Source organism: Heterodontus francisci, chromosome 16 (assembly GCF_036365525.1).
Source record: "Heterodontus francisci isolate sHetFra1 chromosome 16, sHetFra1.hap1, whole genome shotgun sequence".
Taxonomy (NCBI): domain Eukaryota; kingdom Metazoa; phylum Chordata; class Chondrichthyes; order Heterodontiformes; family Heterodontidae; genus Heterodontus; species Heterodontus francisci.
Window position 1 is genome coordinate 84890938 of NC_090386.1, and position 17310 is coordinate 84908247.

The 17310-nt window shown below is 42.3% G+C and overlaps 1 protein-coding gene across 1 annotated transcript in view; it reads right to left on the reverse strand.

The window, feature by feature from the left end:
• LOC137378266 (transcription factor MafB-like) overlaps nt 1–17310 on the reverse strand; it is a 268346-nt gene that overhangs the window by 241148 nt on the left and 9888 nt on the right. Inside the window, exon 2 of the mRNA XM_068048506.1 lies at nt 14217–14270. Coding sequence (XP_067904607.1) covers nt 14217–14270 — 54 coding nt within the window. The remainder of the gene's footprint in view (nt 1–14216; nt 14271–17310) is intronic.

Genomic DNA, 17310 nt, shown 5'->3' on the forward strand with positions numbered 1-17310 from the left:
GCATTTGCTCCTTAAATTAATTGGGTCTCCATATTTCATATCAGAGGCCAACTACACTACAAAGTCTGGCACCCAACAGAAAGGGTGATTGCTCACTCGAGCCAGCAATATTCCTTACATTAAATTTTTAAAAAAGATAGACCATTATTCTGTTATATATACAATCCATAATGGGACAGTCAATTCTGTTATAGATACAGGCAGTACTGACAATCAGTACTAGCACAGTCAGTCTTGTTATAGATGCAGGCAGTACTGAGCCATGTTATACAGACAATCAGCACTGAGCCAGTCACTCCTGTTATACACACAATCAGTACTAGCACAGCCAGTCCTCTTATAGATACAGGCAGTGCTGACAATCAGTACTAGCACAGCCAGTCCTGTTATAGATACAGGCAGTGCTGACAATCAGTACTAGCACAGCCAGTCCTGTTATAGATACAGGCAGTGCTGACAATCAGTACTAGCACAGCCAGTCCTGTTATAGATACAGGCAGTGCTGACAATCAGTACTAGCTCTGTCAGTCCTGTTATAGATACAGGCAGTGCTGACAATCAGTTCTAGCTCTGTCAGTCCTGTTATAGATACAGGAAGCACTGAGCCATGTTATACAGACAATCAGCACTGGGCAAGTCAGTCCTTTTATGTATATAGTTAGTACCAGTCTTGTTATAGATGCAGGCAGTACTGAGTCACTACAGTCACTTCTGTTATGCACGCAGCTAGTTCTGTTAAACAGATGGTCAGTACTAGGACTGTCAGTTGTGCTATACATACAATCAAGTATGGTACAATCATTTTTGTTATACATGCAGCCATTGCAGCAATGATCAGTTCTGTTATTCACAGTCAGGACTGGGACAGCCAGTTCTGTTATAGACACAGTCAGGCCTGACACTGCCAGTTCAGTTATAAGCAACTTTATTGTTTGTCCCAATCCATTGGAAGCAGGTTTCCAGTGTAGCTCTGCTTTGCTGCACTCACAGTTGACGCTGATACATTTTCTTCAAACAAGAATCAGGGAGCTTTATATTCTATATGTCGACAGGTCCTATTCTGAGCATGAAACCTTTTTCTCTGAAAGCATGCATTTGATTTAACTTGCTGTTAGACGATGCCATCAGCAAGTTTTCGAAAGCGAGAAAAAGCACATTTTCAACCTTATTTTAGTAACATTATTGGAGGCTGAGAGATGAAAAATTTAGGTTAGCGTAGGATCTTGTGTTGCAATTCCAGGTTGAAACCTCAGCTTTGCGAACACACCCAATGCACAGTGCACATCATTAAATGAATACAGTTATGCAATTTGAGAGAGAGAGATGTTTTTGCACCAGAAGGTGAAGGCATTTAAAACATCAGCAGCCCTGATCCAGTCCCATACCAAGTATTATTTCCCTACCCCCGTCATTATTTTCTGGAAGCTAGGAAAAAATTGCAAAGCAGGAGACGTGTGCTTAGAGGATGCATCATGATAAATATATATAATTTTTTTTAAACTGGAAATCTGCACATTCATCACTTAGAGCCCTTCTGGTTCAGTGGAGAATGTGGATATATTTAGCATGGCCAGGAAGGAATGCTCCTTCACAACATAGAACAGATCCTGTAATATCTAAAGTATCATCATAAGGATCTTATGGAATTTAGTGCTTATTCCATGCAAACCTACAAACTGTATACCCCCCAAAGGAAAGTACACAGAATATATTCCATGTAATAACTTGATACAGTAACTAATTGGCCAAATAAATGATAAAGATGAATATTCCAATCAAATGATTGCTTTCATCCATCTTCTCCCAGCATTAGTTAATCGATCCACTATCAATACCCTGAAAGTAGCAGTTTAAAAATGGTGCACTGATAATGAAATTTGTCATGTCACCCAGCCCTGATATATATTACACTAATCAAACTATACTACCGGGTGGTGGCAGGGTGTAAAAAGGATAATAAATGTGATTCACAGTGTTTCAATTTGGGTAATCACATGTAAGTTATAGCCTATCATGGGTAAGTGCATTGGTGGGGCTTTATTAAATTGTTAGATGCTCAGAGTTAATTGAAAAAAGTTATCTGCTATAATAATTTAAGATGGTTAGATATCTAGTTAAAAAGAACCCCAATCATATCCTATGGATTAACCCTGTGAGGTCAAAAGCATAATCGCTGCACCAGAGTTAATCAATATGACAACCAATAACCTGCTTAGATTGCAATAGGAGATTACATTTGGAGTAATAGAGACAGTAGAAGCACATGACTGAAAAGTATCTCTGGGGCAATGTGAAATGCAGAAGATGTAGCAGGAGTCGCAAGCCGATATGTACCTTTGCATGTTAGGCACAGTACTGTATTATCAACGTTCTGTCATATACAAGCATGATGGAGGTAATAGATGAGTCTAAGCTAGTATCATCTCCTCTTCATCGGAGGTAATTACTGCCTATGTTCTCTAAAATGTGTACATGAAAAAGTGGCAATCGTGGAAATAATGGACAGTGTTGGATTAGTAAAGTACATTGCCCGGTGTGGTATTGAGCCACGCAGACCAAGAAGTTCCTGGGGGGCTGGATTTACAAACCCCGTGGGGGGTGGGGAGGCAAGGTCAGGTGTGGGCACTCTTTGAAAATAGCCCTCCCAGATGGCGTGTCAGTCTTCTGACACCTCCAGAACGCTCTGCTATTTTCAAATCTAGGGTGAGGGGTGGTTATAGACAGCAACCTGCTCACCTCCAATTAACAGCTCGTTAAACTCATTGAAGAGCTTGTTAACAAGCTGGAGAGGTCCAGAAGGAAATTTTTTGAAGTGGCGAACAGGAAGAGCAAACATTTTGGGGCACGTTAGTGCACATCTGTCAGAAACACTGCCGGCAGCCATACTGTGATGTTGCGACTGAATTAAAGTGGAGAGAAAAAAGGGTTATTCAAACTGAGGTGCTCAGGCAGTGGCACAAAGTTACCATCTCTTGAGCAGAGCAGGTGAAGTACCTTGTGATTAACCATTTGACCACTTGTATGCACTGTGAGGCTGCTGGCCCTCTGCTTTCCTGCCTGCTCCAATCTGCAAGGCATGGCTTTGCACATTAAAATAGCGTCATGTTAGCAACACAGATGTGGCGCAGGGTTTGTGACTTGGGTTCCTGATCAGGGATTGAAATTCCAGCCCCAGGTGTCAACCATGGCTCAATGGGTAGCATTCTTGCCTCTGAGACTCCAGCATAAATTTTAAGATGATACATTGGTGCAGCACTGAGAGAGTGCTGCACTGGCGGAGGCGCTGTCTTTTGCTTGTGGTGTTAAACCAAGGCTCCGGCTGCCCTGTCAGGTTGTAAAAAAAAATCCCATGGCACTATTTCAAAGAGAGCAGGTGCCCTGATCAATATTTGTCCCTCAACCAACATTGCTTACACAGATTATCGAGTCACATTTTTAATTGGGAGAACTTGCTGTGTGCAAATTGGCTCCCATGTTTCCTACATTGCAATAGTGACAACACTTCAAAGGTACTTCTTTGACCATAAAGCACTTTGGGACTTCCTGAGGTCTCTGGCATCCGTAAAAAGCACTATTATAAATATAAATCTATCTATATAGCTTCAATCCCTGCTGAGTTAGCTGATCTCAGTGAGGCAATGAACCTTATGCCCCAAAAGGAAGAGTGGATAAAAGGCTTCTACTCTTCACTGCTATTCAGTAACCCTATGCAAGTATGAACAATATGAACAATAAGTGAGGACAGATCATGATTGCCTCCAAATGATCAAATAGCCTGCCAACATTCACTGTCACGGCTCACCATTGCTTGTGGTACTGAAGGGTCGCTGATGCCTGTAACCCAGCAAGAACTTTCAAGAGAAAAGGAGAAAAAAACTGCAGTCAAAGAATGCAGCACAAAAGCACATCAGATGCACTGATGCATCAGTTTTCCTTCAGCTTTGAGTGGGATAACCTGCCACAATGGCAGTTGATCAGTAGTGCACCCCCATTCAGCTACTGTGCCAGAAGGTATTAAATTATCCACCTAATCTGTACTTGGGAGCCACCACAATCAGCTTAAATGCCATGAGATGTTAGGCTCCTGCTCAATGTGTCCCCGAGGGTGCCGAAGTCAGCTCCTGTACCAGGCAGTGTTTGGTTCCCACCCAATATGCCCCCGAAGCTACCTAATTTGCTTCTTGCACCATGAAATATTAAATTATCCACTTAATACAAGTGATCCGTGTTTCCTTTACTTGCCAGAACACAGCAGCAGTTTTTCATTAAAGCTTTTGCACCAGGATAGCTGGTTAGATAATTTATGTCCAGTTGGTGCCAACCCACTGCTTCATGCCAATTCTGATATGGAATGAGAGCACGTAAATCGAATATAGAATATGGAAGTAGAGATTGAGAATGGGTGGGCAAGAGCAATTAAATGGAGCAACATTTGCAGTAGGAATACATACAAAGTTCCTTTCAGATTTCCTTTGAAGAAAGTCACTTTGTGAGGAAATAATTTAAAACCACACTTTTTTAAATGTTTTTGTTGCACTGCCTTTAATGGGAGTTCGGCCATCTGTAGTATTAGCCGCATAGATAAAGAGTAACTTGCCACAATGCTGTTTTCTGATGTTCTGAAGCTGTCCCAGTTGACAGCAGCATTTTGGTAGCTTTGCACCAAAGAATGTAATTTTTATTGTGCTGACAGAGCTCCTCCCCTCCCTTTCAATGATGAAAAGTTCCTTTGAAGTTTCTTATCAAGGCCATGGCAAAAAAACTATTGGTTTCTTGGGGCAAAGCAAATCCAATCTGGAGAAATTTTTTATATTAAAAAAGTTTACTGCTTTCTTCTGAATAGATTGCTGTTGAGATATCTACTGTCCTTAAATAATGTTTATACAAATTGCAATAAAATTTATGATTTATTTATTTAATTGGCCAAATGGTAACACAGATTCTAATTCCATCATTAGAAATTAGTGAGGTTCAGGAAACTGGCAAATCCGGTTACTGATGTGAAAAACGGGGATGGCTGTATTCGCTAACCCACTGTCACTCCCCGGAAATCTGCTTCCTGGGTCAAGCAACTCAGTAAATCTCCCTCACTATCTAATTATCACAATGTGTCATATATACTGTACCATATGGACTGAATACCATGAATATAACAAATGTCGATGTATTATCATTAAAGAGAAGTTGCTAACAGAAAATAAATTAAAGCTAAAATGTATTTTGATGTAGCACTAAAGCGTTATTGCAATTAAGTCACTCTTAATGCATAATATAAAATCCTTCTGCCGACTATTTAAACAGATTTTTAAAAAAGAAGATAGCCCACCCTGATCATAGTGAAGAAAGGAATTTATATGAATGTTTACCGTAATATTGCAGTTATTTCAGCTCCCATGATACTAAACTAGATGAGCACGAAGGGGGAAGGAATAGAATGGTACGGTTAGATGAAGAGACGAGGGAGGAGGCTTATGTGCTGCATGATAGGCCAGTTGGGCTGAATGATCTGCTTCTATTGTAGGTTCCATCTAATTCAATGTAAACCAGTCAATAAGCAAAATTTACTACAATTTTTACATGAAATTCCATTAAAAACCCAATGCTGCGCAGCAGTGTGTGACTATATTTATGGGCTATTGTCCATGAGCTTGTCTCCCATGATCTTGTAGGGCCATTTTGACTTTGTGAGATTGTGAAAACTGAGATTCTAATTTATTTATCAAAGTCAATTGAAATAAAACATTGGAGACAGATATAAAAAGGGGCCTGTCCCTATCACTCCTCCAGCCCTATAAGCCTTTGAGATTTGTGAGCTCCTCCAATTCTGGCCTCTTGCACATCCTTGATTTTAATTGCTCCACCATTGACTGCTGTGCCATCAGCTTCCTCGGCCCTTTGCTTTGGAACTCCCTCCCTAAATCTCTCAACCTCTCTACTTCTCTCTCCTTAAAACACTCCTTAAAACCTAACTTTATGACCAAGCTTTTGGTCACCTGTCCTAATATCACCTTATGTGGCATGGTGTCAAATTTAGTTTAGTTTAGAGATACAGCACTGAAACAGGCCCTTCGGCCCACCGAGTCTGTGCCGACCATCAACCACCCATTTATACTAATCCTACACTAATTCCATATTCCTACCACATCCCCACTTGTCCCTATATTTCCCTACCACCTACCTATACTAGGGGCAATTGCTAATGGCCAATTTACCTATCAACCTGCAAGTCTTTGGCATGTGGGAGGAAACCGGAGCATCCGGAGGAAACCCATGCAGACACAGGGAGAACTTGCAAACTCCACACAGGCAGTACCCAGAATTGAACCCGGGTCGCTGGAGCTGTGAGGCTGCGATGCTAACCACTGCGGCACTGTGCAACCCAAATCTTGTTTAATAATGCTCCTGTGAAGTATTTTGGAACACTTTGCTACGGGAAAGATGCTTTCTAAAAGTTTTGTTGAAGGGGCTACCAATTCGCTATTACCCATTTCACACATTACATAATGTCAAAATTAACCCCGATGAGTTCCTTATCTCAATTAGTACATCATGGGGTGGGTGGCGAGGTGGGGAAGGTGAAAGAAAAAATACAAGGCTGAAAGATGACAGCTGAGCCACAGCACACTGCTTTTACATATCTTCTGTTGTGAGTAATGCGGACTTAAAACCAGAAGCAGGTCAACTGTCTGGCTTTTAGATAACTGTGCATAATATAAAACTGAGATGAGTGACAAGGAGAGGAGAGAAAATAATTAAAAGCACGGGCGAGATTACAAATAAAGCAAATTTAAGCAAGCTTAAAAACTAGCATGTGCTGCAAAATGATTCAGGAGTAGGATTATTATGTTACAAGTGTAAGCAGTGCGATTGAATATAACATTAGAACTCAAAAGGTCAGGAGGGTGAGCTGCAATATACCCAGTACATGACTGAAGGCCTTTGAAAGGCTTTCAATTTATCTCCACCTTTCTCCCGAATCAGAGTTGTGAAGTACTTGAAACGCATTGTGTTCAATGTGAAAATCTTGGGTCCACTAATATTTTCAATTAGTTCTGTGAACATGCCACAGAAATAATGCAATTTATGGTGTACAAGTATAAAAACCATTCGATCAAAGCACTTCTGCTAAATTTTGTGTGAATAAACACTGGGTAATTTCAGGTTGAAGGCGTTGATAACTGAGCATTTGGCAATATGGTAAATATAATCATTGCAGCCCTGATTACAATCGTGAATCTATGCTATGTGCAAATAAGGAGATCAGAGTGATAAGGGTTAAAAAAACTGCTGGTAGCCGAAATTTAATGCAGGCTCCTTGCTGCCTGCTGTGCTGGACAAGCCTGAGCCAGTCTGAGTCCCAGCAATCGCCTTATAGCAAAGCAGGGGAACCTGTTTTACTTGCTTGGCTGACCGACCCGCATTGTGGTGTATGGTATCAGCTGCTGGGCCTAAAGACAAGCTGGGAGGAGTAGGAAGACTCAAAAGGTATAAACAGCAATTATCAATGTCAGGCTGCCATTTCCAGCACCTCCCTTAAACCCTGTAATTTGTTGAAAGCTGAGACAAGGTCCATTTCTCAGTCACCAGCAGCAACACAACACCCACCTCCCCCCACCTCACCAAACAACCTCCTTCCCTCACCCCAACAGTAAATCCTGCTGCACAAGTCTAACCTTTACCGTTTGATCGGCTGTCTCAGAAAATCATGTGAAACATCAAATAAAGTCAAAGCAATCTTTTATCTGTCAATTTAGATAGGGGGGCAGTGGTGGGGGGAGGAAAGCTGAAATATAAGTAACCCTTTTGGAAGTCAGTCGTTTTCTTTTGTTCCTTTGGGTACAAGATCGCTTCGCTGAAGTTTTCATTTTTAACCCAGCAAAAATTTACTCGCAAAATGACTTTTGGGCAAAGCATTTGGCAATGCCTGGAAGGGTTTTTCCAAATTCTAAGCAAAGCGGTGTTATGTTTGGGATATTCAGCATGTGGAAAATCCTTTGGCACAAAATTCCAAATGTCTTTTTGTATTTGTTCTCTTATTGATCATATCCTTAACAATTCAAGCGATTTGTATGTAAAGCCTATAAAACTCAATCGATGTCTTTTAATTGACATCCATCAGATATATGGGATTTATATTATTATTCATTCTCAGAATGCGGGCATCACTGACAAAGCCGGCATTTATTTCCCGTCCCTGATTGCCCTAAGGTAGTGATTTGATTCAATTGGGCGGCTTGCTAGGCCACTTCAGAGGGCGGTTAAAAAAAGACTGAAATCACACATAGGCCAGACCGGGTAAAGACGGCAGGTTTCCTTCCTTCAAGGACGTTCGTCAACCTACTATTTACAATAATCTGGTTTCCTGATCACCTTTACTGATGCCAGCTTTTTTTTTCCAGATATTTTTCAAACTGAATTCAAAATTCTCAAGCTACCCTAGTGGGATTTGATCTCACATTCCGCTGGATTATTTGTCCAAATTTTGGGATTACTAGTCAAGTAATGTAACTACTACACTACCACAGTTTATAAATTGTAACATCAGTCAGTGAAGGTGATTGTAATACCTTTGTTAGATAATTAATCTGGAAGCTGTACGGAACCTGTTTGTTTGGTGCCTGAGCTATGTTGTGCCACACAAGCCTTATAAAGTAATTGGGTGTGTTTCTCTTGCATGATGCAGCCACTTTAAAACTGAGAGTCTTGGAGACAGCCAGGCAATCTTCTTCGAGCACTTTCACATCTGTCTGTGAGAAGTGGTGCAGGTAACTCTTTCAGCAGTGCTAGTAAACTGATATGCTAAATCTGTCTTTCTTCACAATAAACCTATCAGTAAGGATTATTGACTGTACATACTGGAACACACTCCACTTGAAATGCTCCCCAAAACTGCATCTGCATGCATATCGGCTGTTGCCTCCCAAAGCAGAATGATCATATTTTGCAGTTGTCTATGGAATGCATTTTATATTTATTAACCTTATCAATTCTGCTTCCGAAAATTATCTCCCCAAAAGATTGCTCTGAGTGTTCCAGTTCGCCACTGACCCATCATTTGTGTTTGTGCAGGTCCAACACTGTATTTTAACAGATGACTCATTTCTAATGTTTTGAAACAAAGCACTTATCAATGTAGCCATTTATAAATGAAACAGTTACAAAGAATTATTGACTTTAATATTCTGTGGGGTTTTTTTCCATTGACAAGGCTTTTTCTAAAAATTTAACTATTAAATCAGCATGACCTCATCAGGGAAAAGAAAGAACTTGCATTTATATAGTGCCTTTCCCAACCTCAGGGTATTCCAAAGTGCTTTACAATTAATTACTTTTGAAGTTCAATTGGCTATTGTAATGTTGGGAAATTCTTTTGGGCCTCCTTATCTCGAGAGACAATGGATACGCGCCTGGAGGTGGTCAGTGGTTTGTGAAGCAGCGCCTGGAGTGGCTATAAAGGCCAATTCTGGAGTGACAGGCTCTTCCACAGGTGCTGCAGAGAAATTTGTTTGTTGGGGCTGTTGCACAGTTGGCTCTCCCCTTGCGCCTCTGTCTTTTTTCCTGCCAACTACTAAGTCTCTTCGACTCGCCACAATTTAGCCCTGTCTTTATGGCTGCCCGCCAGCTCTGGCGAATGCTGGCAACTGACTCCCACGACTTGTGATCAATGTCACACGATTTCATGTCACGTTTGCAGACGTCTTTATAACGGAGACATGGACGGCCGGTGGGTCTGATACCAGTGGCAAGCTCGCTGTACAATGTGTCTTTGGGGATCCTGCCATCTTCCATGCGGCTCACATGGCCAAGCCATCTCAAGCGCCGCTGACTCAGTAGTGTGTATAAGCTGGGGGTGTTGGCCGCTTCAAGGACTTCTGTGTTGGAGATATAGTCCTGCCACCTGATGCCAAGTATTCTCCGAAGGCAGTGAAGATGGAATGAATTGAGACGTCGCTCTTGGCTGGCATACGTTGTCCAGGCCTCGCTGCCGTAGAGCAAGGTACTGAGGACACAGGCCTGATACACTCGGACTTTTGTGTTCCGTGTCAGTGCGCCATTTTCCCACACTCTCTTGGCCAGTCTGGACATAGCAGTGGAAGCCTTACCCATGCGCTTGTTGATTTCTGCATCTAGAGACAGGTTACTGGTGATAGTTGAGCCTAGGAAATGCTGGGAAATGCAGCAGCGAATTTGCATACACCGAGGTCCCAAAAACAGCAGCGAAATAATGATCTGCTTTTAGTGATGCTGGTTGAGGGATAAGTATTGGCCAGGACTCCTCTGCTCTTCTTCGAAATAGAGTCATCGGATATTTTACACTCACCTGAGAGGCCAGACAGGGTCTTAGTTTAACTTCTCATCCAAAATGGCACTTCCAACAGTGTAGTGCTCCCTCAATACTGCACTGGATATGTCAGAGTAGGCTTTTGTGCTCAAGTCTCTGGATTGGGACTTGAACCCACAACCTTCTGACTCTGAGGTAAGAATGAGTTAGTTCAGGGGAGACGTTAAACCCAACAGTGTTCAGACTGAATTAACACAATTGCAGATAGTCATCAACCCAATGTCAACTGAATGAGTACCTTTATGCCAGAGGAGTGCAGCTGACAGCAGTTACACAGTTGTTGACCATATTTCTAAGTATAAACGATTTCGACCTGCAGCAAAGTGACAAAAATATGGGTTTACAAATCTGCTGTCAGGCGAAGGCCTCCCGAAGCAAACTGTATGCATGGAGCCCTCCTGTGGGCCCACATCTCTGGCAATCATGTCTCTAACCTCCAGCATCACTCTCTCTCGCATATTTTGCCAATGAGATTCTGTTCCCTCTGCTCCTGATTGTTTTCACTCCTTTGGCAATCAGGAAACTGGCACTTGGTGACCAAAATATAAAGATCAGAATGGTACATGGAGGACGTTCTCCCAAGACAACAGCAGAAAAGAGTTTCTAATATTTCTGCATTTTTACGTTTGTTGATGTAAATTGAGGCCCATCTACCTTCTCAGGCAGACATAAAAGAATCCGTGGCACTATTATAAGAGGAGCAGTGGAGTACCCCCTGGTAGCCTGGTCAATATTTACCCCTCCACCAACAACACTAAAAACAGATTATCTGGTCATTATTTCTTTGTTGTTTCTGGGGCCTTGCTGTGCACAAATTGGCTGGTGTTATACAACATAACAACAGTGACAACACTTCAAAAGTACTTCAATGGTTGTGAAGCCCTTTGGGAAGTCTTGGAGTTGTGAAAGGTGCTACATAAATGCAATAATTCTTTTCAACTTTTCAAGAAGGGTGCTTGAACACAAATGTTAAATCTTTGTAAATCGGATCCTGCTGCTCCTGCTGTGTGTCATACCGTGTGAAGAGCTGAGCCAAAATGTTCAACGACTGGGTAAGTCCTTGCTGCTCATAATTGGCCAATTTTCCAGATGTCATATGGGCCTGTATTGGCAGAATTGTTCCTGCAAAGTTAGCAATTCAAGACCACAAGGGGAGGTTGGGGGGGGGTTTTGAGTCTCAACATGACACCTCCTAGTTGTGACTTTGAACAGACCAAATGGTGCAGAAGCCACGATTATCACACTTTAGGACCTCAGCAGGCTCAACAGTCTACATGAACTCGTCAGCAACACCTGGATGGCTTGAAAACCATCCAGAAAACTCCATTTAACTAACAGGATGTATCAATCACTGTGGAAGCAGCATGCAACAGAAAAAAGCTGGAGGCCCAAAATAAAACCCTAAAATGATAGCAATGTACAGAAAGACAGCTCTCCCTCTTCAAATGCTAAGTGATCAGCAGCACATTTCCAGCATCTTCTGCTCACTATGGTAAAAGAGATACAGGTCAGCCATGCTTAGTGCAAGCATTAACTCTGCTGTCCCTCCCCTCAATCCTTCCACCAGAAAGCAAGTTTAGTGAGCATCACTAACAGAGTCAATGTCATTCTATCACTCAAGAATCTGGCATCAGCTCAGGAAATGTTTCTCAGATCTGGAAAAGAATGAAGGAAAAACTGGCCTTCAATCGCCAGACAGGTGAAACCATGGGTGAAGTCCACACAGTAAACATAATTATCAGTCATGCAAAAGAAACAGCAGCAAAAGAAAATTGGTTTTGCACCATTTCACATCCTTGGGATGCCCCAGAGCAATAAATTGCTTTTAAAGATTCAGCAGTGAAATAATTTTACAGGCAGAACAATTCCAGGTGCAGGGAAGACTCAAAGATCACCTGCTGCCTTTTACAAACTCACCGGAGAGCCTCAACCTCCTCTTAAGGTCCTTGTCCTTAATGCTAGCATCTGACCAACATGTTCACTCCTGTAGAGCTTCTCCTTCAGATGTGGGTCTTCTTTGGTGAGTTTTGTGCCCCATATGCCCAAGTCTTGCTCCTCATCTGAAATGATGGTGACCATGTAGCTATCTGCTTTTTTGCTTTTGGGCCAAGTGTTGATCTATTAGTGTCAAGATTGAGCTGAACTTTTAGGTGGCAGGTTAGAGGCCTTTAACATGAGGACAAAAACTGCAGTATGGGCCATTATAAGTACCAAGCATAATTGGTGTAAATGTATGTCAGAAACTTGCAGCCTCTGTCCACAACTGGTTTGATATATGTAGCACCATTGTTTCTGGGTGTCATTCGAGGTCTTATGAGTAAACTTCACTATTGCTTGTGAAATCACGTCGAAAAAAAAAGTCACCTTAACCCATTGAGCACTGTGGGCACATGGGCAAAGATTGCTCCCCCCAAATTTCTAATGACGGATGAAGAACGAGGAACGTTGCCTCATTAATGGTATTTAAAGAATCAGCTGTAAAACAAGGGGAAATGTCTTCTACTATGCAATTAATAATGTGGAGCTGGAATAGAGCCGTTTCCCTCACAGAGTTAAAAGACTGAGCTACCTCGTATGTTTTTTTTTGCCTGTTCAGATTTATTTAACTGTAGTTGCTGTTGCCGACGACAGGATGGATGTGGGCCTGTCTGCGAAGTATGCAGAATGCAGAAAGCTCATGAATTTATTCAAGTTTTAATGCAAGAGGATCGGATTTTTCAGTGCTCTCATAAAATTAACAATTTGATCATTAAATCAGATGACATTCAGTGTTATTTTCAGCTTTCTTTTCAGTGTGCATGCATGTTTTTTCAGTTTTTTTAAAAAAAGCTGCATTTTGACCCACTGGAAATGAAGGGAAATGGAAATTAGGACGGACAAATTGCACATTGCACAAAAGTGCGCTTTGCCTGAATTCTTTGTAATTGGAGTTGCCCGTTTTATTTTACCGAGACATTTTCCATTGCATTTGCTCAAGAAGGATCCAGTCAGTATGTTACATTTTTGTCTTTGCACGCATTGAAATTGAGCTCTGTAACCTCTATAACCGTTTTCAATGGACACTGATCCCTCCTTGTCGTGTCACATACGATCTATAGACATCAAATTGGCATCACATATTCGAACATCCTACACATGTCATAACCCACAAGCCACTGCTCAAGCCTTAACCCTTATCCTGCTGCATAGCTGGGAAGCCTAAACAATTGGATGACTTTAATCATTTCTCTGTTAAGTGAAGAGGTACTCTTTACAGTTACACAGTGATTTTTGCAATAGCCTTCTTTTTAAGTGTCCAAAACTGAGTTTGGTTATTATGCGACTGATCCCTATTTTGTTTTCCAGATTATACTTTTTTTGTTCATCAGCTGCTTTCTGGGAAATGGGGGACTGTTATAATCTGTTCTAATGTGGCCAAATATAGTGTGTTTGACTGAGAGATATGAGTAAAAAGCATTATCCACATAAAATCTCTTTCTGATTGGTATCTGCAGGCAAGTCAGATGCTGGTGAATATTATTGCACTCGCCTCACTGTCTGTATTTATTGATCTGTTTAAATTGAGGCCTTTTCACTTGTAAAAACACTGTTTAACCTGTTTGATTCATTTTACTTTTAATATAATAACGCATTCATTTTACACAAGATAGCGCTCATTAGCCAAAACCAGCTCCTCTACATTGAGATTCTGTCACTAATGCAGTGTTGTGAAAACATGAAAGGCTGCATATATTTACTCCCACGTGAAATGATTTTTTTATGTTCCTCTTTCCTATATGGAATACAAGCATTACTCTTAAAAAAAAAGCAAATTATGGAATTATTTCTGGACCATTAAATTACCCGATTCCAAAACAAATAAAAAGAATTTTACCTTGTATGGGGCATGGAGCGCAGTGGTTGTTTTCTGGTGCATTTCATTGGAAATCTGTGTAAACGTAAGATATAAAATCAAAAGGTACATTACATGTACTTACAGGTGATCGGACAAATAGATAATGGAATACACCAATCAATGAATCAATACATCATTGTTAATAAGCTGACAATAATCAATTGGGCCAATATACTGGAGGTTGAAAGTGTGCAACACATAATACAGCCTATGCCCTTCTTTAATTAGGCCTGATGGGTTTAGTGTCACTGAAACATTTCTTGAATATTGTTGGTTCATTTTGTGTAACTACCAAAGTGAAAAGATTTGAGTGCTCAGGATTTTTTAAAAACTTTTTTTCCCCCGCATCAAGCACTCCTGGGTCAGCCATGGCAGAAGCAGGGTAAAACCCCTTGGGGACTAAATTGTGGATAACCTCCAAATAAGGCGCAGGGATTGTAATTAACCCACATCCATTCATCATAATGCAGGCAGCACTCTAATTTAGTGCTCATTTCAATTATTTCAGTGTCCAGCCAGCATTAGCAGGTGGCTTAACACCCTAACGTTCTAGCACAACTGAAGGCTGCGCTGTTTAAAGCTAGCCTGCACCCCTTCAAGAGGAGGTGCATTGTGGCTGTCCTGCAGGATGTGAATCCGACCTGGGAAACAATGAGGAATGCCATAATATGGCAGAGACCTGGCTCCAAGGTTTTTGAATGCTGCACAGGAGGCCTTTGTGGAGGAAATGGAAAGTGGGAGAGATGTCTTGTATCCAGGAAGCCATCCAGACGCCCAAAAGGCAGTGGGAACAAATAGCCATGCAGATACCAGCAGTGTATCCAAGATGCAGTGATGCAAGGAGCGCAATGACCTCACAGGAGTGGTTGAGGTCAGTGAATGCATCTTCAAATGCCATATCCTAGCAATTGCACCAATAACCTCACACTGCTCAAATCACTACACCCTCATCATTCATCTACCAACAATTTATATCAATCAGGCATCATACCTTGCAATAATATACTTCACCTCACCCTCACAAATTTAACACTGCTGCAAGCCTCACACACATAGGTCACAGCTTGTACACACAGCCAGCTATTCAACCATGACAGTGACATCAGCTAAACAGTTTGCATGACAATCACTGACAAGGTGGCGCACAACTGGAGGCAGCAGGAGCTAACCAGAGGGGGGACAGGCATGCTTGCATGTCCTAACTCCCATGGAAGACACGGTGCAGGCCAATATTGGAACACCCATTGCTGAGGTGGTGGGGATGAAACCATTGAAGATGACAGTACCCTCATGCCTAATCCATCTTCTCACATCCCACATACCCCTCATCCCACAATCTCTTCTGAGTTACAAGCTGCAGATGACATAGGCATGCACCTATAGCTTTTACCCCCACCCCTCACCACAAACCTACCCTTGTGCCTTTTTCCTTTCAGATACCCATGGGCCAGGTAGTACAGGAACACCAAGAAGAGATGAAGACACAGCTCTGTCACTTGATTTCACACCAGATACTGACACTTAGTAAAAGGTGGGATCTGCACATGGTGAGACACTGGACATGAGTGGGCTGCAGTCAGAGTAGCAGCCAAGGATACCCCAGGTGCCAGCTCACTGGTGTCTGCAGTGTACTCAAATGAGCACCTTGATGGAGCAGCAGACAGAGAAACACTAACGGATATGAACAACAAAGTGATTGGTGCATTGGGAAGCTTACCAGAAAGCCTGCGGGTCAATGTCATGGAGGAGTCCAGCACCAACTAGCACAGATTTTTGCGGAGAACTTCAAACTATCTTTCCAGTGTGGAAGTGGGACCAACTCCATTTCCATCCGTGCGGATCCAACCATGGTGCATTATCTGATGGATGATGTTGCAGCTTCCATTGCAGCACAAGCAGCAGCACCCAAAGTGAGAGTGCTGAAGTGGAAGCTCAGACTTCTGTCATGCAAGGTTAGCTTGCTGCCATCATGGCTGTGGATTAGTGTGCAGAAGGGGCTTGCAGGGTATCACAGCAGTCCAGCATTCTGTCCTCCAACAGATTAGTAGGATTGCTGAGGCACCATCCCATGTGAGTGGCAGTGGCTCCATTGAGCATGAACCTGCTATCCTGTCTCTGGAAGACAGCATTCATCCTCTCACCACTGCCACTCCACTAGTGTCCTTGCTATTTCCTGTCAGTTAGTCAGCCCAGACTGCTGCTGCCCATGCTGAGATGGTGTAGTCCGCAGCCTGCCATTCTAAGCCTACAGATAGTCAAGGTCGTCCTCCAAGGCCATCTGCAAACTCCTCCACTGAAAGTCAGGAGCCTTTTAACAGCCACGCTGCAGTCACTGGGGAAGCACTGTATCGGAACACTAGGCCAGGCAAAGGTACACAGAAGACAGGCATTAAGGAAATGCACAATAGTGATTAATTGATTTCTGTATACAATTTGGAATGATTTCATTTATAAATTTAGTTTGGAATGTTTGTTTTATGTTTGATTTTAATTTTGCATTGTGGCTAAGTGGACACTGTGATGGTTAGCGACAGAGGGAATTTAAGGTGTGGGACTGTTGGTGAATGGGGAATTAGGGATGTGCTTACTGGCATCACATCGAATGAGTTCTTCACAAATGGCCTTGCAGAAAGGGGCTGTATAGGTTGCCTCCTCCCTTCCTCTTCCTCCTCCTGCTCCTCCTCAGCTGTTAAGCTGGTGGCAAGGGCTGTGCCCTCACGATGGTGAGGTTGTGCAGCATGCCGCAGATCATGATGAGTTTTGAGTCTGCTCTGCCAAGTATTGCAGGGGTCCTCCAGAGTGGTCCAGGCAGTGGATAATATGTTTCAGCATGTTACTAGTCTGCTCTATCACTTTTTGTGTGGCAGCATGGCTTTCATTATATGCATGTTGCCCATGTGTACATGAGTTGCACACTGGAGTCATCAGACATGTCATCAAAGGATAGTCCTTGTCGCCCATTTGCTCTGTTAGTTCAAATGCAGTTGACACAGTGGACTGCCACAGAATAAAGGCATCATGTCTGCTGCCAGAACACCAAGCATTGGCATGGATGACACGCTGCATATGGTTG